General features: G+C 42.0%; 1 protein-coding gene across 5 annotated transcripts in view; it reads right to left on the bottom strand.

The window, feature by feature from the left end:
- The window catches only part of LOC117762746 (cytosolic carboxypeptidase 4), a 169,983-nt gene that overhangs the window by 60,961 nt on the left and 81,371 nt on the right, over positions 1-27,651 (bottom strand). For 4 of the 5 annotated variants that reach the window (XM_034587325.1, XM_034587329.1, XM_034587328.1 and 1 more), the window contains 5 exons: positions 27,378-27,461; positions 27,103-27,207; positions 26,851-26,999; positions 7,308-7,395; positions 6,943-7,075 (listed from right to left, as the gene is read on the bottom strand). In XM_034587325.1, coding sequence (XP_034443216.1) covers positions 6,943-7,075; positions 7,308-7,395; positions 26,851-26,999; positions 27,103-27,207; positions 27,378-27,461 — 559 coding nt within the window. The remainder of the gene's footprint in view (positions 1-6,942; positions 7,076-7,307; positions 7,396-26,850; positions 27,000-27,102; positions 27,208-27,377; positions 27,462-27,651) is intronic. The other variant, XM_034587327.1, reaches the window with a different exon arrangement.

Raw genomic sequence — 27,651 nt, 5'->3', positions numbered from 1 at the left:
TTGTGAGAGGACAGCTCCTATGCCATCAAAAGAGGCATCAACTGCAAGGATGAATGGGGCATTAAAATCTGGATGTGCTAGTGTAACACTAGCGCATTAAAATCTGGATGTGCTAGTGTAACACTGTGCACAAGCTCATGTTTTAAAACTCTGAAAGCCTCTCCGCACTCATCAGTCCAATCCGTTGGTGACAGTCTCACTTGGGCTTTTTTGAACTTTGGTTTGTTGCCTCTACCTTTGTTGTGTGATGCAGCAGGTTCAGCCACAAGGCTGAACAGTGGCTTAGCTTCGGCAGAGCATCCTTCAATAAAATGATGGTAGTAGAGGACCATACCTAGGAAAGATCTGATTTTCTTAGCAGATGGTGTCTGTCCATCAGACTCCATCAGGTCGGCTTCCTTCACATCATTTATAGCATGCACATTACTTGGGTCAGTCTTAACACCATCTTCACATATGATGTACCCCAGGGACTTGACCGACTGGTGAAGAAAGTGGCACTTTTTAGGCGAGAGCTTCAAGTTGTTAGCAGAAAGGCGTGCGACCTGTTCGGATGGAGCATAAACCATAAGATCAACCAGGTAGCATAACAGGCTTGTGAAGTTCTCATAACCAAAGTTGGACATCATCATCTGCATGAAAGTGGCAGGGCTATTTGTCAGGCCTTGGGGCATCCTGTTATATTCATGCAGACCAAAGGGAGAAGAGAACGCTGTGTACTTTTTGTCATCCTCATGCAGCCCGACATTGTAGAACCCTGATGTGAGGTCCATCGTGGAGGAAGACACATTTCCACCAAGCGCAGCGAAAGTGTCGGTCTGATGAGGCAACGTCTATATGGACGTCTGAATGGCTTATCATCCATTAAACAGATTCTGAGGACAAAGTCTTTTGCCTTACCACAGTACATTTTGTTCCTTGAGAAGATGTGCTCTTACTGCTCAATGATCTGCAGCAGTTTATCTTTCCACTCTGGAGACACTTGACGAGATAAAAGGTCCAAATCTTGCAGGCCAAGTCACTCAAGATGCGTGACACTTCTTCCTCTGACCTTGCTTCAGGGGGTGAACTGTACGTGTACTGTGTACTGGATTGGATTTGCTTTGGTTCAAGTAAGTCCTGCACAGAAAGACAGGGGGACCCATCTGCAACCTTTGCATTTCTCTTAAGCGTGAGCCGGATTTAAGACTTTCACTGGAACCCAGCTGTCTCCTGATAAGGAAGTCTCAACTCTCCCACATGAATTTGTGCAGGTCTAGTGTTGGACAGGGTGGGTTCAATGACAACTGCTTTTCCCACTGCAGATACATCAGAAGCATGCAACTTAGCCCAAACTAAATGTTCAGACATCGGTGTAGAGTGACACATCATTTGAGTTTAGCCGTGCCGATACTGTTCAGTGTTGCTCCGGCACCACATTTATCCAAGTCTGACAAAAGAGACATTAAGTGGGGTAGATTATCAGTCTGGGTGCCATCCACAGGAGATGTGAAGTCCCGAACACTAACTCGATACCTTTGAGGAATACCCACCATCCCTTTCCCCTAGGGCTCACCGCTCCCTACTGCAGGTACATATTCACCACACCAGGTGGTACTGTTATCCCATTTAGTGGGATTTAATATGAACCCTTTTAACTATGTTACAAAAGCATGTTAGTTCCCCTCACAAAATGGCAGCAAACCAACTAATGCACAGGGAAAACCTCTGATATGAACTTCAGCTTTAGGTGAGAACCAATAGGGAATCACTCCCCGCAACAATGCTACTACACAGATGCAATGCACTCTAACCAGTATGGAGGATATTTTACTGAATGTACAAGGCCCACAGACAAAGCGAGCACTGACGATCATGGAACTTCAAGCAAAAACATAAACTATCATCGTAAAGCCTAGACTCCACAGCTTCCAATGGTTTACTCCTACTACCAAAGGTCACTGAACCAGCTGAAGAAGAGAAAGAAAATATAGCAACATACATTGATTATTTCTTACATGTCTGCATTTTGATTGTATTATTAAAGTGTGTGCAGGTCATTGGGACAGGACTCCAACAGGAGACCCTGACATACTGTTACATGTCATTTGGCAGACGCTTTTATCCAAAGGGCCATTTAGGGGTTCAGTATCTTGCCCAAGGACACTTCGGCATGCAGATGGGGAAAACTGAGGAGTGAACTACCAACCTTCTGGTTGGAGGACGACTACTCTACCCCTCAGCCACAGCCACCCCAGCCACTAGTATAAGACGACCAGACCTTTAGTGTGGTCTGTCCTGATGTTGAACCAGCGGTGGTCATAATTATGCAGTGGTGGGACATCGCTAAAGAAATAAACGTAGCAGAAAACATGAATTGATTATGTTTTGTCTTTGCATCGATGCAGAGTCGTCCATGTCCACATCCACATCGCAATGCATCAAAAAATAATTTATCCACGCCTACTGATGGCCACATGAGACAACAGTAACTAACAGTGAGTTAGAGAGCTTATTTGTTATTATGAAAAGCGAAAAGAAAAAAAAAATCTCCAATGAAATGATAAACTTTATTACAGGCTCTAGACCCAATAGCAAGACATACACCATAAAGAAAAAAGAAAACAGATACATAAACACATACAAACATACTCTTATTCATGAGAGTCTTAAAAGGCACCCATACCAATGTTTCCACAGATATGATTGATATCTGGGGCTTGTGAGCATCATTATAATACAGTTTTGTGATTCATCAAGTCAAGACATAAACTTAAACATCAGGTTCCTCAAGAGAGCCTGTAAAGTGCTTAGCCCTGAGTCACAAAAGAGCTTACTAGCACTGCTACACCTGGGCTTTTTCAGCAGTATCCTCAGACAGTCATTGTATGCGACCTGAAGTTTGCGCAGGGTCTCCTTTTTGTAGCTGCCCCATAATGGGGCTGCATACATGGGGGTACAGTAAGCACGAAACAAGCTCACTTTCACATCATCAGAACAGTAGTGGAATTTCCTGACTAACATGTTTGCTTGGACATACAACATTCGTCTCTGCCTGTACATGTCAGCATAATCTTCCATCTAGTCAGTGATGATGTGCCCAAGATATTTCGTACAGTTAGATACACAGAGGGATTTTCCTGACAGGTAAAACATTGGAAAGTGTAGCTTCTGATCTTCCTTGGTCCTACATAGCAACACTCTTTTTTGCATTGTACTGTACGTCAAACTCAACCCCATACTCGGAGCATATATCCAACAGCTGCTGGAACCCAACAGTGCTGGGGGACATAATAGCCAAATCGTCTGCGTACATCAGATGGTTTAACAGAGTGTTCCCTATCAGACAACCTGTCTTACACTTCCCCAACTGCTTCGACAGGTTGTTCATGTATAGGTTGAACAGGGCTGGAGACAGAAGCCCCCCCCTGCCGTACCCCATTTAACCTGCATACCTTGGTTGGCATACCAGTAAACCAGGATTCGTATGATGCATCCAGGCACACCCCTAAGCATGAGTTTAGTAAAAAGCTTATGGTGATTTACTCTGTCAAATGCCTTGGAAGCATCAATAAACCCTAGAAACATTGTAGAGCCCTGCCTTCTGTAGGATTCAACAGCTTCTTTCAAGGCATAGATACATAGATCTGTACTGTGCTTAGACTTAAAACTAAATTGATTTTCTGTGGTGTAAATGAACTCACTCAGTCTATCTAGTAGCATCTTTTCTAACACCTTTGAAAGAATGCTGGCTAAGGCGATGGGTCTATAGTTGTCCAAACTCCCTATTTTACCTGCCTTGTCCTTAATGACTGGCACTAATGTGACTGTCAGCATGGTGTCTGGCAGTATACCATGTGTCATCAGCCCTGTGAGGCAGATGGACAGCAGTGCTGCTACTCTGGGGCAGGCTAATTTAAGATGCTCCGCAGTGATGTTATCCTTGCCACTAGCTTTGTTATCAGCTAGTTGCTCTATAGCATGATAAACCTCGTTGGGAGTAAAATGAATCACTTCCTCATTTAACTTGCCCACACAATAGGGCTCACTTTTGATACAATTAAACAGAGCTGCATAGTGCTGCCTCCACTGCTCTGCTATATTGTCTGCACCAGATACACCTTCAATGTGGCATGGCAGTACTGTTTTGGCCCTATTTGTAGCTTTTACCTCTTTCCAAAACTCAGTGACATTGTTACCAAGCAAGTTTTCAGCCATAGAATGAGCTCTTAAGGCTTGCTCATGCTTCCCAACAAAGCGCACTGCATATTTATATCTAGCATTAGTAAGCTTCGTGTGCTCTAAGGCTGGCCCCTGTCTGGGTCTACCAGCTATAACCCAGGTCCTATGAGCCGCCTTAGCGGCTCCTTGGTGGTCTGCTACATACTTGTTCCAACCAGGCTTGGTATTCTTAGCCTTTCTGGGGTGAGTGTGTAGATGTCTACTACTGGCTTCATGTATAGCGCTCACTATACTATTGTACATTTCACATAGGTCATTACAGTGAGTAACATCATCACAGTTAATATTTGAACATAAAATAGCATCCATGGGTAGCTGTACTTCCCTCAAGAGAACATCTGACCTCCCACAATAATACAAGACATCCTCTTTGGATAGTTTAGCCCAATCCACTTTGACCCTGTTGGCGCCATCTTCTGTTGAACTGCTGCAGTCTGGTAGGTTATCAACATTTATCATCATAGAGACAGGTAAGTGATCAGTGGTAGTCAACCCATACAAAATTTCAACTACTTCCAGACTTTCATGAGCATCGGCTGTACAGATTACATGATCCAGCCAGGATGTTGTGTGCCATGCTTCACTGATGTAAGTATAACTATCTACAGGCAGGAATTTCATGCTAGAAAGAACCAGTTTACTGTCATGACAGAACTGCATCAAGTGCTGACCAAAGAGAGATTTATCATCAGAGATGTCTGCATTCAAATCACCCATCACAAATATATTTGCATATGTACATTCCTTAATATAAGAGTTTAAAAATGCCAATCTATTCATATATTCATCTTCATTTTTGTAGCAGTCATATGGGGTATAAACATTTAAAATGCCTTCAGGCCACAGCTCTGGGTTGTACATTTCATCCACTTCTTTGCACTCTGCAGTTATTTTAAATGAACTGAACCGGCTTTGTACAGTTTCTATCTTTTGACAGGTTACATCACGCCCAAGTTTATCTTTCATGTAACTAGTCAAAGTCTCAGAGTCTAAATCAGGTGAGAATTTTGTTGCAAATACACTCACCAGCTTAGACTTTATGACTTGGATGTCTCCACCAGTACCAGTCCCAACAATGCCGCCAGTTTTCCTCCCTTTAGGAGGATTCAGGCGAGGTTTGGGCTTTACTGAAGCATTTTCGGGGACCTGTTTCCGACGGTTGTGGCTCCTCTTGTCCTGGACCAGGTTCCAGGGTGGGGTAGCTGCCATGTCACTCCACTTCACATGAGGGTCTCCCTTTGCAGCGCTGGTTTGTCCGTCCAGGCCCGAGGCAGAACTCTCCACCTTCTGGCTTGAGTCTTCCTCGCTGGTCTGGCCCTCCATGCCATCTTGGGTCTTCTCACAGGCTTGGGGAATGGACGCTCTCTGAGACGTTCCAGGCTTGTTTGTTTGGGAAATAGGCCCTCTCTCCAGATTTATTCTAGGCTGCTCAATAGCACCCAAACGTTGGTTTATGTCTGCGGTGATAATCCGCAGATCGTTACAGGTGTTTGTCTGCAGGGACACAGCCTGTTTCATGGTGGTAATATCCGCACCTAGTTGTTCAATCTTACCAAGCAAACAGGAAACATCAAGGCTGTTAAAAGTCACAGGTGGTAGTTCATCAAGATGGTGGGAAACAAACCGAGGAACAGTTTCACCAGCTTCATTGAGAAGCTTAAGGCAACTCCTGACGTTCTTTGAGTCTTTTTGCGGCCCAGTGTGAGCCACAAGCTTGCGAGTAGTACCTGGGCACAGTTCAAAAAGCAGTTTGGTGGAGTTTGTAATCCATTCTGATCCAAAATGGTCCACAGTCATCAAAACAATCTCGTCCTGTTTCACAGTTTTGATCTTGATAAAAAGAAAGTTTAAAAACTCATCTTCCACAATCATTTTCCCTGTATCTGTGCGGTAGATTTCAGGTTTTGTTCGAATTTTGCTCCTGCCTGCTGCACCTCCACATGCAGCGGCGGCCATCTTAGGCGTCGATGGTGTCGAGATAAACTAGACTGAGGCCAATTAACATGAGATACTGACAACTTCAAGCACACCACAAAAGTGTGAACAAGAGTGTTCTCTGCGAAACATGGTGACCATTGAGCTGTACATAGTTGTATGTGAATTAAGCAAAGCCTAGATGAAGGGCTGCAGCAATTTATCTATTTAATATATTATAATCGATTAAAAAAGTAGCTGGCAGCTAATTTAGTAATCGGTCACGGTGGCCTCATAAGTATATGTTGTGATATTAATGTGATATCTTGAGGTCGGATTGAGGGAATTTCATCAAATCTTGTACAAACATTCACTTGGACTCAAAGAGGAAATAATTACATTTTAGTGGTTAAAGGTCAAAAGGTCAACAGGTCATGTTACTGTGAATGTGATATATTCGGACTGCCCTTAGGGAATTTCAATACGTCTGGCACAATTCCCTTGGACTCACTGATAAATTGATAGCCCTGAACTATTCCTCCAGGCTCATGATCTTCAAGTCCAGTCAAGTACTAGTCAGAGCCTCTTGGATTAAGTGAAACGTCTTCAAGAAACACAAGCAAGTCCAGTTCCATATGTGCACATTTACAACTCCTGAAGATACCATGAACTGCATGACTTTTTTCTAACTCGCTCAACGATAACATGTTTTAATTATTAAGAATTTTAATTAATTCATGCGGGTAAATGTCTCATACATGAAGCTATTGGATGAATGGGTGGGTGGGTGGATGGATGAGTGATTACCTTCATGGCAGAGTATGTGTAGGGATAATGGTAGGCCACGTAGCAGACATCCTCGTTGTGTTTGAAGGTGATGGTAAAGGTCAGAGTATAAAAGTTTGTTTTTCTTCTTCCTTGAGCTGGACAAAAGTGGTTTCTTGAGGAGAAAGTGGAGGAAATAAGAATTGATACTGCAAGTTAAATTATGTACAGTGGTTGTAAAAATTACTGAGTGGATCAAGTCAAGTTTACATTTTTTATGAAATCACATTTTTCCATAGTCCCTCAGAAAGGTCTGATGAAGTCATGCACTATGTGATTGGATCATTAACATCACCTAAAATTAAAAAAAAATTTACTATTTAGTCTGACAATAAAGACATTCGTACCTGAAATAACAAATTTCAGTTCCGGTCCTGGTCCAGTGTGGTCTACCTTCCAGAGCTTCCCTTACTGAGTACAGCACTGGCTGCATTCCTACAGTGCCCATACACACACACACACACACACACACAGAAAGAGAGAGGGTGAGAGAGAGAGAGAGCGAGAGAGAGAGAGAGAGAGAGAGAGAGAGAGAGAGAGAGAGAGAGAGAGCGACAGTGGACAGACAGGTGGGATATAGACACACAGATCTGATGATGTTGCAGCAGTGTGTGTTCACTTCAGTCTATGCTGGGTCTCAATTATCAGTTGCATATATACAGTGCCTTGCATAAGTATTCACCCCCTTTGGACTTTTCTACATTTTGTCATGGTATAACCACAGATTAAAATTTATTTCATCGTGAGTTTATGTAATGGACCAACACAAAATAGTGCATCATTTGGAAGTGGGGGGAAATATTACATGGATTTCACAATTATTTACAAATAAAAATCTGAAAAGTGTTGAGTGCATATGTATTCACCCCCTTTACTGTGAAACCCCTAACAAAGATCTGGTGCGACCAATTGCATTCACAAGTCACATTTGCAAGTCACATAATTAGTAAATAGGGTCCACCTGTCTGCAATTTAATCTCAGTATAAATACACCTGTTCTGTGATGGACTCAGAGTTTGTTGGAGATCATTACTGAACAAACAGCATCATGAAGACCAAGGAGCTCACCAAACAGGTCAGGGATAAAGTTGTGGAGAAATATGAAGCAGGGTTAGGTTATAAAAAAATATCCAGAGCTTTGAACATCTCTCTGAGCACCATAAAATCCATCATAAGAAAATGGAAAGAATATGGCACAACCGCAAACCTACCAAGAGGAGGCCGTCCACCCAAACTGAAGAGTCGGACAAGGAGAAAATTAATCAGAGAAGCAACCAGGAGGCCCATGGTTACTCTGGAGGAGTTGCAGAGATCCACAGCTGAGGTGGGAGAATCTGTCCACAGGACAACTATTAGTCGTCTACTCCACAAATCTGGCCTTTATGGAAGAGTGGCAAGAAGAAAGCCATTGTTGAAAGGGATCCATAAAAAATCCCGTTTGGAGTTTGCCAGAAGCCATGTGGGAGACACAGCAAACATGTGGAAGAAGGTGCTCTGGTCAGATGAGACCAAAATTGAACTTTTTGGCCTCAATGCAAAACGCTATGTGTGGCGAAAACCCAACACTGCCCATCACCCTGAGCACACCATCCCAACAGTGAAATATGGTGGTGGTAGCATCATGCTGTGGGGATGCTTCTCTTCAGCAGGTACAGGGAAACTGGTCAGAATAGAGGGAAAGATGGATGGAGCCAAATACAGGGAAATCCTTGAAGAAAATCTGATGCAGTCTGCAAAAGACTTGAGACTGGGGCGGAGGTTCATCTTCCAGCAGGACAATGACCCTAAACATACAGCCAGAGCTACAAAGGAATGGTTTGGATTAAAGAATGTTAATGTCTTAAAATGGCCCAGTCAAAGCCCAGACCTCAATCCAATAGAGAATCTATGGCAAGACTTGAAGATTGCGGTTCACAGACGGTCTCCATCCAATCTGACTGAGCTTCATCTTTTTTGCCAAGAAGAATGGACAAACCTTTCCATCTCTAGATGTGCAAAGCTGGTAGAGACATACCCCAAAAGACTTGCAGCTGTAATTGCAGCGAAAGGGGGTTCTACCAAGTATTGACACAGGGGGGTGAATACTTATGCACCCAACAGATGTCAACTTTTTTGTTCTCATTATTGTTTGTGTCACAATAAAATTTATTTTGCACCTCCAAAGTACTATGCATGTTTTGTTGATCAAACGGGAAAAAGTTTATTTAAGTCTATTTGAATTCCAGTTAGTAACAGTACATAATGGGAAAAAGTCCAAGGGGGGTGAATACTTATGCAAGGCACTGTATATCCAGCATAAAGAAATGTAATCATTTAACTATGTTTACACCCTTAATAGACAATGTCATTTTTTGCACATACTGTATATTCAGCATGAAAGAAATGTAATCAGTAATGTCATCATTTTTTTTAAATGCAGTTAGACATTGCCTGAGTCTGAAAAAGTGCCTCCGAAATCTAGTAGGGTTTAAAACAGAAGCCTATAAAAAAACTATACGATTTATAATGGTGTCAAAATTGGACCAACAACCACTACTTTAATACACCATTAGAACCGACCTCTGACATAACTGTAGGGGGAGACAAATTCAACTTGTGCAAGTATGACACCATTAGGTTCTGGACGAATCAGACGTTTTGAAACAGAAAGGAGGTTGAGAAACCCACCTCCTGGGCAACAGCAGAGACAAGGGCCCAATCCCATTTCACCCCTTGGCCCTTCCCCTTCGTTTTGCGCGTTCACATGTAGGGGTAGGCTGTCCCAATACCTGTTGGGATGGAGGGGTAGGGCCAAGGGGTAGGGCTCTATACCCCCCCAACAAGCTAAAAAAAAAAGATTGCGAGCGCGCTAGCGTTAGCATGCTAGCAATAATCCCGTATTTTCCCATAATGTCACGTCGCATCGACTACTGATGATGTAACGGCTTCTTGAAGTGCTGTCCGACTCTGTAGGGAAATATTTAAACCATTAGCCCTTGTGACTCCATTTCAAGGAGCAAGATAACCCTCGAAAACAAGGGGTAGGGGTAGGGCCAAGGGGTGAAATGGGATTGGGCCTTAGTATCTGGGCCCACTGTTAGATTTTTTTATGTACTTAAGTTTCATAAAGTGATAAGTACACAGCATGCACAAATACCACATACCACACCTAGTCTTATAAGCTAGTATGCAATGCTTGCCCTAGCATTGTCTTATAGATAAATACAGTACATTCATATCAGAATCAGAAATACTTTATTGATCCCAGGGGGAAATTGTGTTTGTTACAATAGCTCCATGCAAGAGTAGAAATATAAGCATATAAAGATTTAAAAAATGTATATAAAATACAATGCAATAAAATAAAATATGAAATATATACAATATGTGCGTTCTGTACATTCAGTATTGAATGCAAGCATGGATATGTGCGGATATTGCTGGCATTGTAATGAGTCCAGTCTGTTGTCTCAGAGTGTCTGACACTCAGAGGAAGGAGTTGTATAGTTGGATGGCGCTCTGTGGTGCATTTTGGTGGTCTCAGTCTTGCACTGAACGTGCTCTTGTGTTTGACCAGCACGTCATGGAGAGGGTGGGAGACATTGTCCAGGATGGCATGTAACTTAGACAGCATCCTCCTGTCTGATACCACCATCAGAGAGTCCAGCTCCACCCCCACATATGGGGGTAGGACCTCAGTCTCCTCAGGAAATAGAGGCGCCTCTGGCCCTTATTGTAGAGGAAATCAGTGTTCTTAGCCCAGTCCAGCTTACGGTCTATGAACACTCCCAGGTATTTATACTCTTCCACAATGTCCACGCTGACCCCCTGGATGGAAACAGGGGTCACCGGTGTCATGACCCTCCTCAGATCCACAACCAGCTCCTTTGTCTTTGTCATGTTGAGCTGCACGTAGTTACCCACCACAGCCCTGTATTCAGCATCCTCACCCTTGCTAATGCATACAACTATTGCAGAGTCATCAGAAAACTTCAGGGGGGTTTGACAGGACTCTGTCTGGTAGCTGAAGTCCGTGGTGTAGAGGGTGAAGAGGAAGGGAGAGAGGACCGCCCCTGTGGGGTCCCGGTGTTACTGACCACTCTGTCAGACACACAGTGCTGCAAGCGCACATACTGTGGTCTGCCAGTCAGGTAGTTCACAATCCAGGACATGACGGGGGCGTACACCTGCATCGCTGTGAGTTTCTCGCCCAGTAGAGTATGGTGTTGAAAGCACTTGAGAAGTCACAAAATATGACCCTCACAGTGCTAGCCGGCTTGTCCAGGTGGGTGTAGACTCGATTCAGCAGGTAGATGATGGCGTCCTCAACTCCTAGCAGGGGCTGGTAGGTGAACTGGAGGGGGATCCAAGTGTGGCCTGACCATGGGCCTGAGGTGCTCCAGGATGAGTCTCTCCAGGGTCTTCATGATGTGGGACGTCAGCGTATATCACAAGTCTCTCCAATGGGATGGCTGGAAATGCTTGTTTGATTACTACTAATGACATGGATGATGCTACTCTCAGTTGGTTATAGCCATAGCAATTAGATGAACAGGTTTACTTTGTCTGGTTCTAGTGCCACAGTAGCAACAACCCACTCCATCACAGCTTCTCCTTAAGAATTAGGTTTCAGCTTTGTCTCGAATGAAAGCTGTTTATTGGCCACCAAACTGTAGCAGAGAGCATTAACTTTATCCAAGAGTATTTGTCCATGCAACGCATCCAGTTAAACATGTCTCCAACTGAAATGATGGTGAGATTTACCTTTTTCATCATAGTGGGTGTCCCCATAAATCAGACACACTGGATTGTCTTTATCGTTTATCATTTTTACTTGGTAAAATCAACATTCCACATGACGTGTGGTTCCTTCCTCCTGACCATGACCTGATGGGCATACCTTGAAAATGTGGTCGCCTCTTCACTATTTCAGTCTTGAGAATGTTTCGCATTTTTTAGTTGCTTTTTTGTATTTATGGATGATCTTATGGGCTGTGTATTGCCCAGTGGCTGGAGTTTACCCTCGCCTGCTCTATACAATTATTAAACAATCTAAATTAGTCTTTAAATGAAAAACTTTGTAAACTGTTGCTGCATATATGTTTAATGAGTCAGTTCTTAATTAAAGGCAGTATTTAGTGAAGCATATGTCAATTTTCATAGAATTTCATGATGAGCTTTTTACTCTAGAAATATTCATCTTGTAGCTATGACCTTAACTCTCAACCTACCTGATGCTGGAAAAGTTAAGGAGCTACTAATCTTGTAAAAGCATCAGATCTCCAGTGGTTTAAATAGATATCCACAGCCGCCCCAGTGGAAGCTGGAGCCTCATTTATACAATAGTGCGTAGGATTCATTCTAAAGGTGTAAATGTGCACAAAAGCCAAAAATTACTCAAGCCCAAAAAAAAGTAAATATATAAAATATGCACATTCAACCATTACAATAAGTGCATTCAACCATGAGGGTACAAACCTAGAACAACAAAAATATGACAAATGACTAATTGTGATTTGTAAATATCGGTTATACAAATAAATTTGATTGATTGATTGATAAATTGTCCCACCCAGTAGTCAATTTGTGGGGAATGAAGGTTGATGTCATCCCCTGTAAACCAAAATGAACAAAAATCCATCCCATTTAATAATCTGCCAAATCTGCCATCCCCTCTCAGCCGCAGCTACTGTACCTCAATGAGAGGGTGCTGTGTGTGGACATCGAGAATTTGTGTGTGCAGGTGAACATCCTGTAGTTAATGTGGCTGACTAAATTGCGGGATCTGCAGTTTATTTTAAAAATTTAAAACCAAAAGACATAAAAAAGAACAGAAAGACAGCGCTCTTTGCCTTTCTCTCTCGCCCACACAAACACACTGACCGTCTGTCACAATCAGATTGATCATCAGCAGGAGAGAAATCTTGGTTGCAGAGAAAACATCTATCAAGATTTTCCCATTTTTGGCATGCTTCAACATGAACTCGGTTATTACTGCTTTACACTGAGAAAAATGGTTTTTTTGGCCCTGTGATTTTTCGTGGCTTGTTTGTCCGAATTATACAATCAACACCCACCAGCAAATTCTTGCAGACATGTTTTTAGTTGCTGAAAAAGGGGTCCTCGTGTCTTAAGTTATGCACCTCCTGCTTGCCAAAATGTATTATGATGTATTACACTACATGTATTTTAGTAAGGTGGATGTAATAATGCAGAAAATAAGTATCTTTCATTAACATTGTTTAACATTCTAAGAAATATGTTATCGAAACGTCTCGTTTCGTACTTCATCCCCCCGTATGATGTAATTTGGGATCGCACTCGTCTCTCAGCCCCACCCAGCCGGTACCAGTCCAGCAGGCGAAAACAGCCTGTTCTGTCTGCAGCTCCAGAGAGAAGCAGCAGAGAGGACATGGAAATACACATTGCAGCAGTTTTTCGGCTTTAAACCACTGATATATCATCTTAGGGGGACCAATACCTCAAATGAAATCCCAGAAAGGTGTAAAATATGGGCCCTTTGAAATGTGTTTGACAGGATTTCAGAAAGGAAGCCATCAAAGAGGACTTCCCTCATCATGTCTTGAAGATATGAGGGAAATGCAGAACAGGAAGGCCACACCCCTGACCATGTGTCAGTCAGCATCAAGGGAAAAGAGGTTATTGATGACTGTAGAAGTGTGGCAAAGAAGGCTTAAAATGGGATCTCACTTAATGTATGTTTCTTACAAGATTCAAGGTTCAGTGTCTAGAATTTAGCTGTGAAGTTGCATGTTACAGCTGAATACCCCTCAACTCACCTCACAGCATAAGCAACAAAAGGTATTTTTATCAACTTCAAACATCAACTAAACTCCATAGTGTATAGTTAATACACTGACTACAGAAAAATAACTCATACAACCACACATTTAGTAATCCTAAATGCTATCCTATCTCTGTTTAAGAGATCAAATTAATCAGAAAGGCCAAATGTCTTATTTGAGTGTTTAAGATGAAAGTCTGCAGTACTGTTGCTAGCACTGACTTAGATATGTTTGTCATTCCCACCAGATTGTTTGAGTAAGAAGCAACCTCTTACATCAGTGTTGGAGGGGGAATAAAGAGTGCAGTTCTGTAAAAACATCTGTTATTTCATGTTTTATAGAAGTCTTACAATAAGTACAAATTAACTCCATAACTACGAAAAATGTAATTACATTACTAGTTTCTTAACAAGTTGCTTACTGACCCTGCTGATCAATGATTTATTATTTATGATTTATTATAAGGAATCAAGGAATCAAGAAATGCAACCTCTTTGGCACCGAAATTTAAGTGATTGTGAGTTACATATTGTTTCATGGCGTAAGCAGTGGTATCACTAATAAATGTAAATGAGCTAATTGGCAATGTGTTACTGCTGTGATTAATGCAGTGAGAGAGGACAGTGCCTGCAATTTGTAAAGGTCACCTAAGTTAACTTTATTGTACAAAAAATGTGAAGGGGAGGACAAGTAATCTGTTCTTTTGTTACCTACATATATATATATAGTCTGTACATGGTTTGTCTGTCAGAAACCTGAATTTATAATGACAAGGGAATGGATCTCCATATTTATTTGTTTATTGTATATTTTTTTCTACCTGAATGTTATAAATGGGGGGAATTGTCGTCCTGGAGGATGTGTGTTTTTGACATGCCGGTGAGGGACCAGTGACCAGCGATGTTTTGTCAAGCGGTGTACCCGAGGTTTAATAACATATAAGGTGAATTGTTACAGATATAAAAAAGCAGTCAGATTTAAAGGTAAAGGCAAAAAATTTACATCATCAGAGTTGGGTTCAAATCACACAGTGGCTTTGGTGGGAGTCCTATTTTACCTGAATACCTGAATACCTGAATAATGTTTGGGTATCTTAACCTCTTCCCTGGGATATCATTTGAAAATGTTTGTGTAATTTGATTTGAGTTGGCTTATATCTTTTACAACTGAGGGATGCTAATAGAACAGTTATGCCTAACAAGCACAAATAAGACTGCCGGTTTTAATGCTTATGATAAAGGGGATCTATTATCTGGCATCAATTCACCACCTCCATTTCTTTGAAATGTTCATTCACATGCATTCTCCCACCACACCTTTTTATGCCTGTTTTCGGGTTGTCCGTCCCATTCCCGTGAACACGATATCTCAAGAATGCCATCAAGGAATCCTTTCACATTTGGCACAAACATTCACTTGGAGTCAAGTATTAGCTCACTTGATTTTGGTAGCCAAAGGTCAAAGGTGAAGGTCACAATGGCCTCACAAATTATGTTTATGTTTTTCCACAGGTCTTGGATTTTATGTGATATCTTAAGATAATGTGATATCTTAAGATAAGCTTCAGGGAATCTCATCAAATTTGGTAAAAACATGTACTCAAAGAGGAACTGATTACATTTTGGTGGACAAAGGTCAGAGTCAAATAGCCTTACGTTTTTTTTAACTCGATGTTTCGTTTTTCAATCACAGAGTTGGTCAGAATGCAGGAAAACTTTTAAAATTGTGAAATAAGGCTTAATTTCCAACAATGACTTAGATGTTGAGTTTCTTAATTACTGAGTTACTCAGAATTTCAGAAAACGCTTGAAACGCTGAGATAAAGCTAAATTTGCAACAATTGTTAAAATGTTGAGTTTCTTGATCACTGTTATTCAGACTGCCAGAAATTGCTTAGAAAACTGAAATAAAGGTACATTTGCATCAATGGATAAGATGTTTAGTTTTTCAATGACAGAGTTGGTCAGCATGCGAAAAAAAGCTTGAAATTGGGAAATGAGTCAGAATTTGGAAAAATGGTTAAGATGTTGAGTTTCTTATTCACTGAGTTGAAAAATGCTTGGGACGCTGAGATAAAGCAAATTTAGCAAAAATGGTTAAGATGTTTAGATTTTCAATGACAGAATTTGTCAGAATGCAGGAAAAAATTTCAATTATGAAATAATTAAAAATTATTTAGATGTTGAGTTTTCTGATCACTGACTTACTCAGAATTTCAGAAAATGAACGCTGAGATAAAGCTACATTTATAGGAATACCCAAAGGGATTTCCTCACCTCTGTCACAAACATTCACTGACACTCAAGGATACATGAATATAATGTGGTGGCCAAAGGTCAAGGTCACTGTGACCCCGCAAAGCACATTCTTTGCCTTGTGAATGCAATATCTCTAAAAAAAACCTAAAGTGAATTCTTTCTCATTTGGCATAAACATTCACTTGAGCTTGGATTTCATCTTGGTTATTCTTGAACATTATATCTTAAGATCAGCTTGAGTGAATGTCTTAAACTCTGGTACAAACTTTACAGACTAGGGTATTAGTGCGAACTGAGGGCAGGAGATGGTTGATTTTATTTCTAATAGTTAGAATTTTATCATTAAAGAAGTTCATTTATTATTTTTCCAGGCTAGGAGATTTTCAACATGGTTGCTGGAGCGCCACTTCCTTTTAAATTTTCTTGACGCCTGTTTTAATTCAAATGTCTTGGAATTATACCACGAAGTTAATTTACTATGTTTTACACGTTTCTTTTTGAGTCTAATGTTAATCGTAATGACTTTACAGAGCTATCGACGAGATGACAAGATTTTTCCTGAAATTTAGCTACAGCACTATCGGGTAGACATCTAGAAAAGGAGTTTTTTATTAGTGGCATATTGTGGTAATGGGGCGTGGTCAGCGTCGGCTGCAGGAGGGAGGGAGTGGAGATGGGGTTCTGGGATCGGTGCCAGGGAGAGAGTCTGATTGTACACAGGTGTTCCAGTTCAACTAATGACTCTCTCCCCTTTATCAGCAGTAGCGCGCTGGGGCGCGGAGATCGCCCTGGAACCAGCACACAGCAAAGAAGAGACGTGTCTGGTGGTGTATATTTGTATATGTGATTAATATTGGAAATAAAGAGACCAATAAGAAACCTACCTGATTCCCCCTTGTGTTCATGACGAGGAACCCACGGTGACGCAGGGACGTGTTACACATATATTCTGATAATCAAAAATTGAAGGTTGTTAAATTATGGTCTGATAGAATTGGATTATGTGGAAGTACTATTAGTTGTTAAATTTTAACACCATATGATAATACAAGGTCAAGTGTGTGGTTACAACAATGAGTAGGTTGGTGTACACACTGACTGAAACCAACTGAGTCTAGTACTGAAATAAATGCTATGCTAAGGCTATCATTATTATTGTCAACATGAATATTAAAGTCACCGACAATAATAATTTTATCGATTTTTAGGACTAGGCTTGATAAAAACTCAGAGAATTCTGTTAAAAATTCAGAATAAGCCCCAGGAGCACGGTAAACTACAGCAAATATAATTGGCTGTTGGTGTTTCTAGGATTGGTGTGGAAGACTAAGAACAAGACTTTCAAATGAGTTGTAGCTTAGTTTAGGTTTAGGATTAATTGATAGACCGGAGTTAAAAATAGCAGCAACTCCACCTCCTCGGCCAAAGTTTCGGGGAACGTGTGAATTTACATGACTGGGGGGGGGTAGATTCATTTAGGCTGACATATTCATCTGGATGCAGCCAGGTCTCAGTGAGGGACAATAAATCAATTTTTTTATCTGAGACTAGTTCATTTACTAAAATAGCCTTTGATGATAATGATCTTACATTTAAAAGTCTTTGTTTCTTGAGTTGTTGCAGAAGTTGTGTTAATTTGTATTAGGTTTTTGTGTAGAATTCTCCCTCTGTTACTTTTTTATTTACATAATTTAATGGGACAATGGACAGACACAATCTCTATGGGTTTGTGGTTGTGTGACTGAATCAGAGGGAGCGCAGAGAAGTGTGTAGCACTGCAGCTCTGCGTCCTGGTTCCAACTCTGGGTTGTCATTTTATAGACTGAGTAATATTCCTTGATAAGAGAGCTGCTCCATCCCAAGTGGGATGAACGCCGTCTCTCCTAACAAGACCAGGTTTCCTCCAAAAAGTTTGCCAATTATCTACAAAGCCCACACCATTTACAGGACACCACCTCGACAGCCAGCGGTTAAAGACAACATGCGGCTAAACATGTCATCACCTGTTGTGTTAGGAAGAGGTCCAGAGAAAACTACAGTGTCCGACATCGTTTTTGCAAAAGCACACACCAACTCAACATTAACTTTAGTGACCTCCGACATACAGGAATTACGATCTTACTGTATTTACGTTTAGCTTTAGCAGGCCAGTGGATAGAATCTGTTTGAAACGTGAGCTGGTTGGTCTTTAATCGTGGGCTTTTTAAAGATAGCTCTATGCCCCCTCCGACCAGCCACACAGCCGCCCTGGGCTCCCGGCTGCATGGGAGAAGTCGAGGGACTGCTAGCGGAGGCTAAGCTAGGTGGCTCCGCGGCGGCTAGCGGGGGCTGGCTAACTACAGCTAACGGAGGTTCTAAGCTGCGGAGCCGAGCTTCTAAGTCGCTAAGCCTTGCCTCCATCGCTACCAATACACTACATTTGTTACATGTACCACCACTGTTAAAGGAGGCAGAGGAGTAAGTAAACATGAGACACTCGGAGCAGGAGAGAGCAGTGGAGCAAGAGGGAGGGAGAGAAGCCATCGCTGATATATTAGCCTGTTAGCCTACGAGGGTGAGCTCAAACTGAAAAATCCGGTGACACGCAGATGGAAAGACACAGAATCGCTAAAGCACCAAAGAGTAGGGTAGGGTATGTGTGGATGTTTAACTATAGACCGGCAATTTAGCCGTATTAATATAGAAAAATATCTGTGTTAGTAGAGGAGCTAGTTCAGAGAGAACAGCCACCAGCAGCGGCAGGAAAATATATGAATCTGGAAAAAAGTAGGTAGAAATATGTATACAGAAACTGGACTGGTTGGTGGAGGCATACAACCGCAGTGAGCTAATTCTAGTTATCTTATTTGTTGGAATCATGTCCCGATAGCCATAAATGAATAAAGCTTTCTGAAAAAACTGTCTGTGGTCTTTGCACAACCGTAATATATACTACTCACTGCCGTCTGTCACTAATTGAGCCGCCTGTCTGTGCGCAGCCGCGCACCCGCTTCCAATAGTCGTGGGGGAAATGGGAGGTCTTGATCAGAAGAAAAGGAAAAGGTGGAGCAGAGAGAGAGAGAATTAAGAAGAGAAAAGCTCAGATGCAGGTAAATTAAGCAAAATAAGCAACATGTTCGCCAGGAAGGGACCAGTGGCCTCATTTATAAAACAGTGCTTATGATTCCCACTAAAAGTGTACGTCCGCACAAAAGCCGAAAATGGCGTGCCGTAAAATAGATTCAGATTTATAAAACCGCGTGTATGCACACCTGAAGGCAATTTTTCTTTTATAAATCAAATTCCAGCTGGAAACGTGTGTACGTGGATCTGCCTCTATATCTGGCCTGTACATGCCCATATTCAACCATAAATGGTCAATGCAAAGCACCTCATGCATAATAAATTATCCTGCTGACCAATGGGTTTCTACGGTGAATCAGCATAGAAACCCCTCTGAGCTTTGCTGGAAAGCTTTAACGGGGTGAGTGGGGTTTGTCGTCTTTTTGTTTTGGATTTTACGTGTCTGCTTAATTTGAGGATCTTTATTATTTCCTGTTCCTTTATTTATTGTATTTAATTTTCACCCTTGCTATGACTTAATTAATTAGACTTTATTTGGCTTTTGAATAATTTAGTAGATTAAGTTCTTTTGTTTATTTGTCTGTCCACATGAGTCACTGAGGTGCCATCCAGTGTAGCCACTATGGCATCTCAATCTGTTACAAATGCTTTGCAGGATCAGATAGAGACCATGGATCTGTCTCCATTGCCTGATGAAGAGCAGGGTTAGGTGAGGTCCCTTCTCATGGAATATATCACAGTCTTTTCTGCGCATGATAGGGATTTGGGTTGCAGCAACCTGATATCCCACAATATCCCTCTCTTAGATGATGTCCCTGCAGCGTTATCGACGCATACCCCTGTCAGAGTATGAGGTCGTAAAAGAGCATATTAATCAACTGCTTTAAGCACAGGTGATCAGAGAGAGTTGCACCCCCTACACCTCCCCCATTGTTCTGGTCAAAAAGAAGGTTGGCAGCCTGCGCAAGTGTGTAGATTACAGACAATTTAACAACAAGACGAGGAAAGATGCGTTTCTTTTGCCACACATCGAAGAATCCCTAGATGGACTAACGGGTGCTCGCTGGTTTTCCACTATGGACCTGGCTAGTGGATACAACTAGGTCCCAGTCACTGAGGGAGACCGGCCCAAGACTGCATTTTGCACCCCATTTGGATTGTTTGAGTGGAACCGCATGCCCTTTGGACTATGTAACGCTCCCAGCATCCTCCAGAGGTTAATGCAATGCATGTTTGTTGACCAACAAGGCCAATCATTGCTCCTCTACCTTGACGACATTGTGGTTTTCTCTTCCTCAGTAGAACAGCATCTGGAGAGGTTGGAGGTGGTGCTGGGTCAGCTTCAACAGAAAGGCTTGAAAGTAAAGTTCACCAAGTGTGCATTTTTCCAGGTGAGCTACTTGGGCCATGTGATCTCGACAAGGTGGTCTCTACAGATCCAAGCAAGGTAGAAGTGGTAGCCAACTGGAAGTCTCCCACCACTACCATAGAGCTGCGGTCTTTCCTGGGGTTCGCCAGCTACTATCGCCGTTTGCGGAAGGCTTCACCAAATTGGCGGCCCCCCTACATAGGCTGGTGGCAGAGCTGGCAGGCACAAGATCTAAGAAGAGGGCAGAGCACAGCGTCATCAGGAACTGGGCCGAGGAGTTCCATCCAGTTCCAAGTTTCGAGGCACTAAAGGCCAAGCTAATCTCTGCACAGGTGATTACCTAAGCAGATTTCTCCCTGCCTTTTATCTTGGAGGTGGATTTGGCTTCTTGCCCAAATGAGATCCTGACCATGGATTACACAGTGCTGGAGCCTGCCCATAATGGACTCGAAAACAACCCTTGTAATGACTGATGTCTTTTGGTGACAGAGTGGTTCTCAAAGTTGGTTGTCCCTACCCGTATACACTCGGACCAGGGCTGCAACTTTGAGGGTTGCCTCATTCAGTAGCTTTGTGGCTTTTATGGAATTGACAAGTCTCGTAAAACACTGTATCATCTGGCTGTCAATTGACAATGCGAGCGGTTCAAAAGGGGAACCTCCACAACTTGCTGCGTACTCTGCCTGTGTCTCAGAACAGAGAAAGGAATTCCTGTCTGCCACATGTACTCTAGTGCTACTAGAGTCAACTGGTGAGTCTCCCTTTTTCCTTATGTTCGGCCAATAGCCCAGGTTACCAGTTGACTTCCTGTTGTTTCAGGACCCTGTTGGTGGACACGTCCATGAATGGATTAAGGAGCACCAGACCTGGCTACAGATGGTCTTTGAAGGAGCCAGAGAGCGACTGGACATCTCTGCAGAGAGCCGGAAGAAAAACTACGATTGGCACGTTCGAGATGCACCACGGAAAGGGTCAGTTGGTGCTGCAGCAGGATTTGGGCATCATAAAATCCAAGACCTGTGGAAGCCTTTGGTGTATAAAGTCCTTAAAGCACGTAAAGATGGTGGCTCAGTATACACCAGTGCACCCTTTGATGACCATACCAAAACCAGGCAAGTCAATCGTACCCTGGTGGTCCGTTTGTCCGTTTTTGGTTTGGATTATACGTATCTGCTTAATTTGAGGATCTTTATTATTTCCTTTCCATTTGTATCTAAATTTCACCCCCGTTATGACTTGATTAATTAGACTTTATTTGGCTTTTGAATACTTGTGTAGATTAAGTTCTTTTGGTTATTTACTGGTGTAAATTTATATGGTTTTGGGATTGTTTCTTTACTTTTGTTTCTTTGATTGAACTGTATGGAGTCCTACTGATGCGTGTGTGTTTCTTTTATATTTTACAGGAGCTGAGAGCCTAAGGTGGTCGGGGCTGGTGTCTCTGGTGTCGGTGTCTCCCTCCTGTGTGCTGTGCCATACACCCATAGACTGTATATAAAGATGGACGTAGTGTACGTGACGTCACCCGTTAGTTTCTGAAGAGTGAAAATGAGACTCTTAATGGGCGTTTCACCCAGCGCCATCTTGCCGGTGCTGACTCCTCCTAGTTCGGAGTGCGAGTGGACAGAGGTGGGCTTAGGGACAACTGCGCCATGCCCAAAGAGCTCAACGTTACCTGGTTAGCTCATGCTAAGGAGCTGGGCTACATGCTACCCGCTGCTGCTAACCAGCTAGTGCTGCGGTGTATATGCTTCAAGGATTTGTCACAACAAAGTTAACAAGAGTTAAGTTACCCTGAAACTTTACAACAACAAAACCTATTGATTTATCATAATCATACTACATATGCTGACATGCCTCAAGTCATTTTTAATATGTAATTGTGTTAATTTACCGTTTATTTAACACGTCTAATGAACAGATTGAAGCAAGTTAACTACCTCAGTTTTCACATCACTTTAGTAAAGAGTCGTGTGTTATGTGTTCACTTGATTGTAATTACAAGTTAATATTAATAAGCTACACGTGTAAATTGCATGTGATAGTAACTATATAATGTTTCACAATTGTTCTAAAACAGGCTTGTATAACCACCATTACTATTACCACCTCGTTTATTTAGCCTGTTATGGATTTAACAGTGAATTAGACTCTAGTTTAGATATGACTATAATCTCCACACACCACTGCTGTTAACAGTTCTCATATTTATTATATATTTATCTGTTTGTACCCTGAGAGAAGTCAAGGGACTTAATGTGGACTGTTATCAACAGCACTGTGAGAGATTATCACCTTGAATATTACAGATGAGGTAGAAAGACATTTGATATATTTGTACAATATGTTTATTTCTTTCAGTACATCAGTTCTGGCTGAGATGATCTGTGGTGCTTACACCTGCTGAACACAGAATAAACTGTAAGTACCAGTCTTGGCTGCTTAACACAGCTGATATAACATGTGTCAAAAGTAATATAATTATTATTAATTGTTTTGTACAGTATCTGTAAAAAGTATTTACAGACTGTCGTTAATCTGAGGTGTTGTTCCTTTGTCCCATGTTATCCTACAGATGTGACAGTGATTTCAGCATAAAACATCCTTTATAGTGAGTTTCTTCTTTTCATTAGATGAAGCACTGCAGCACCTGATGTCCTCAGCATCCACTGTGGCAGCAGCAACATGGTGGAGATCGGCAGCTTCAGGCTGGTCAACATGAGGACGACCTGCACCAGCTTCATCTGCACAACACTTCATGTTTACCTCCCTCAACTAAAGATGGCCTGCAACTGTTTAGAGTTGTCAGTCATTTTTAAGTGTCATGGATAATATTGAGTCAATTTCTATATTCATTATGGTTGGTAAAAAAAAAAAATTACACGGTTATCACAACAATGTTCATCTTTTACTTTCTGATTTGATACACTTTAGATTTAAACCCAGTTTTTTATTTTTCTTCTCTGCCATAAGAGACAGAACACGGTCAGCACAGCTGTGTCCTTCAGGCTCGTCCGACCCTAATAAAATGACATAAAACATAAAAGTATGGCATTATTGTAGCGGAAGTGTTACTTATAAACAAAGTTTGTGCCCTTATTTTCTGTGGATATTCAACTATGTATTTGAATATGGTTTTGGATTAAACAGTGCACTACCAAGACAATGAATGTACAGTATGGAGTTCTTCCACATTAATAGTATTGCATATATAATTTAATGTATTATGTATTATGTGCAATACTTTGCTTTGATTGTTTGTCAGTTATGAAAACAGGTCTGTACCTGGAGTCAGTGTTGAAGTGATGACTCTCAGTGTTCAGTCTGGTTAGATTCCAGTTGTGTCTCATGTTGGACCTCCACAGGTGCAGGCTGTCTGAGTCACCTAGAGTAAAACTCAACACAAATACACAGATATGTAAAGTCATACATGTGCCAGGTTAACTCCTTCACAGACTTTTACATGGTAAAAATACAAGTTTATTACTTCAAAATTCATCAGATCATAATCACTTCAGCTTAGGAAATAGGTGGTGGACATCAGCCTCAGGTTCTCTATGTGACTGTCTATTCTAGTAAAGTTACACTTCCTATAATTTATTTATTTGTGACAAACAAACTAATTATTCTGCATGTCCACTTATTTAACACATGAATGACAGATTCAGTAAAGTCTGCCTAAGATTAATGATTTAAAAACTGAATGTAGCAGACAAGTTGAGTTTTCACTGTAACACGTTATAACACATCAACACCAATACTCTGAATAAAGAGCTTTAGGAGACGCAATGCTACTTTAAATGGCTGCTCTTAAAATGCAGATAACGTACAGAACGTTATATATCTAACGTGTTGGAAATATTCTCCAAACACACACAGTCGCCTTCAGTTTAAAAGATTCATCCTCATAAACTGGAACGCTTCTCTCTGCTGTGTGGACCGGTTCATGTCGGTTCATGTCGGTGTTGTGTCGGTTAAATAACTCCCATACGGTCCCGTTAGCATCGCCATTACTGCTGGTATCTTGTCTGCAGGCTAGCGGAGCTAAGCTAATAAGCCAGGTACAGAGACACCCATACCTGCTCATCACTATTAACAAATAAATAAAATATAGTATTTTACTTACCACAGAAACTGGAGCACAGACGTCTTTAACTTCTCCGTCAGGAGATCCAGCTGAACATCAACCCGTATCATTCGTCCGATATGTGAGAAAAAACGTCTGCACAGACTCGGGTTCTGTTCAGCGACGGGGATTAGCCTGTTAGCTCAGGTGAAGCCGAGCAGGCAGCAGGCTAGGAGTGGCGAGCTAACGGTGCCGTCACCTGTCCATCAAGTGATAATTTTTCATAATTTCAAACCTCTATATAATTTAGACGAGTGAGTTAGAAAAAAATTCACCCCCCTCACAGTTGTCATGAAGGAAAAACTTTGTAATTGAGACTCAAACAGTTTTTTGAACCAGGCTTTAAAACAGGTTTAATTCTGCTCTAAAGTCGGCTTTTTAACATTTTCCCATTGACTCCTTCTTGGAACCAGCCTCAAGTGTCCATCCAGTGAACTGCAGTTTTTTGCACTTCCGCATTGTCCTCATCGCTCAGCCTGGGTTGCTGCCGCTTGCATACATCCCTAATCCGGTTTTCCACTATTGCTTGTGTGTGTGTGTGAGGACGTGTGTGCACATGTGATCGGGGTGACTCTCCTAGGGATACCACTCCTCCTTCACAAACCTGCCTCTCCACTGGTAAGCCTCAGCCCTGGATCATTCCTCCCCATTCCTATGTGTGAATGGTGTGATGGCTCTTTTAATGATTTAAATTTTGATTGGAAAGTATAATTTTTGAATGGAACCAAGTCTCATGCACCTTAGTATACTGAACCGGAGTGCCTTATGATTATTAGTATTGGTTGGGAGTGATTAATATTCCCTGGATTAATATCCCAAGGTGGCGTTGTTGGCTTCTCTGTATTGCGTCTCTCCAGTTCCTGTCCCGCACCAGGAGGTCTCGCCTGGCGCCTCTCCAGTTCCTGTCCTGCGCTAGGTGGTCTTGCCTGGCGTCTCTCCAGTTCCTGGCTCCGCTCCAGTTCCCGTTCCTGCCCTACGTCCGGGGGTTAGGCCAACGCCCCTTCTTGTACCTGGACAACTGCAGCAGCTGCTATTCTCTCCAGAGCTATCCTCTCCGACCGAGCCCCCATGCTCTACCCCTGACGGGCCTCGGGGCTGTCCGCCTGAGCCCCCGTGCTTTACCCCTGACCAGACTCCGGGTCGCCCACCCGAGCCCCTGTGCTCCGTCCCAGATTCCCTCCTCCGGATCCCCCTCCTCCCACCTGTCTCAGTTTCCAGTTTGGACCGTCTGGAATCAGGCCCTTGAGGGGGGGGGGGGGGGGGGGTTCTGTCATGGTTATGACTCTGGACTGAGTGTTTTCAGTTTGATTATTACCTCCTTGTGTTTCATGTCTATCCCTGTGTTTATGTTTGTATTTGACCTGTGTTTCATGATTTCCCACTCTTTGTTTCATTCTGTGTTTAGATTTATGTTTTCTCCCTGTGTTCTGTTTCCTGTTTTATTTCGTAGTTTCTGCTCCTTGTGTGTATTCCATCTTCACTTCCTGTGTTTGTCCTGTTTCCCGCCCTTGTGATTGTCTGTACCAGTCCTCATGTGTTCCACCTGTGTTCAATTGCCCCTGCCTTCCCTGTGTATATAAATCTTTGTGCTTCCCTTTGTCCTTGTCGGTTCGTCGTCATTTATGCCTCGTCATTCGTCATTCCTCTGCGTCATCTTCATCTCTCGTCAGTTCCTAATGATTTACGCAGTGTGTTCTGGGTTTTTCAGTTTAGACTTTGATACCCGTTCCTAGTTGTTTTTTCTGTTTTGGTTGAATTTTCCATTAAGGGACACTTTTTGTTGAAAAATTCCTGTCTCTGCATCTTGGGTCCACCTGCTCCACAAACCCAGACACTGTCATAGAGAAACTACCTGTTTCCACAGACTAATTTCACTTCTCAATGACAGTTCACCATCTCAGATTTTCACCCAGATAATATCAGGACGATCTGATGTAAAATTTAAAAGTAAAAGCCCTTGGAGATATCATATTTTTACTGTTTTGGTTGTGGAACGAGAGCAGGAGATTCTTATGGCACTTGAAAAAGATGACGTCACTGAAAAGATGGCAGGGTGCAGTGAGTTACTGTGCTGCCTATTTGTCTACTAGTCTGGTAACTGTTACATCAACATATAGGGTTAGCCAACAAAATTAGAGGGCTGGTGCTTTGTGTGAAAAGGGTGACCTGGAAAAGAGTCAAATTCCAGACCTAAATTATTGTCCCAGTCCTCCCCTGGTGACATAATGGATTCCTCTGTAATGCATAAATTAATTAATTAACAAAATTTTACGCATTACAACTTCTCACCATAGTTGAATTGGCTGTTGCTCTTCTCACAGTTGATGACATTAAAACGGTAGGGGACATCTGCCACCATATTACTGACTTCAAAGTAAAACCATTGGGTGTGCTGGGAACAGTTGGCATCTGCATTCAATATGAGGTCATATTCATATCTACAAGAGAAGAGAAGATAAGAGAATGTGTCTGTGGTTCTCTCAGTCAGGACCGGGATGAAGCAATACCAGTGTGTGTTTTTGTGTGTCCATGTGGTCATACCTGCGGATATGAACAGCCTTCCTCAAGTTCCCACACTCAAAGTTAGAGAAAAACCTCAGAGAATCAGACAGACACTGAAGGCTGACAAACAAAGATAGAGAGAAACTGGTCAGATTCATTTTAGGGCACATTATGAAATTCCAATTTGAACACGGATATTAAAATTACATTTCAAAAAACATTTTAACAAGTGTGTTCACTGAAAGATAATTCAAACATAAATCTAACTGAATCTATGAATGCCTACGGTTTGTGTGTGTGTGTTGTTCACCAACCTGCTGTCTTCTAGGTCATAGACTACCTGGTTGATGATGTCAGCAGTATTCAAGAAACGTTGGACATCTTCAAACACTTTCTGCCTGATAGAGACAAGCACATGCAGGCATACATATATTAAAGGGGACATTGTATGCCCATTTTACCACAAGTTGATATGGTTCCTTGGGGTCTTAATGAAATGTCTGTAACATACTTTGGTCAAAATACCACAAGGATCATTTAAAACAGCACCCTTTTTACCCTGTCTAAAACAGCCCTCCACAGAGTGAC

The sequence above is a fragment of the Hippoglossus hippoglossus genome, chromosome 6 (genome assembly GCF_009819705.1).
Source record: "Hippoglossus hippoglossus isolate fHipHip1 chromosome 6, fHipHip1.pri, whole genome shotgun sequence".
Taxonomy (NCBI): domain Eukaryota; kingdom Metazoa; phylum Chordata; class Actinopteri; order Pleuronectiformes; family Pleuronectidae; genus Hippoglossus; species Hippoglossus hippoglossus.
This window is presented reverse-complemented; position numbering and strand designations above follow the sequence as displayed.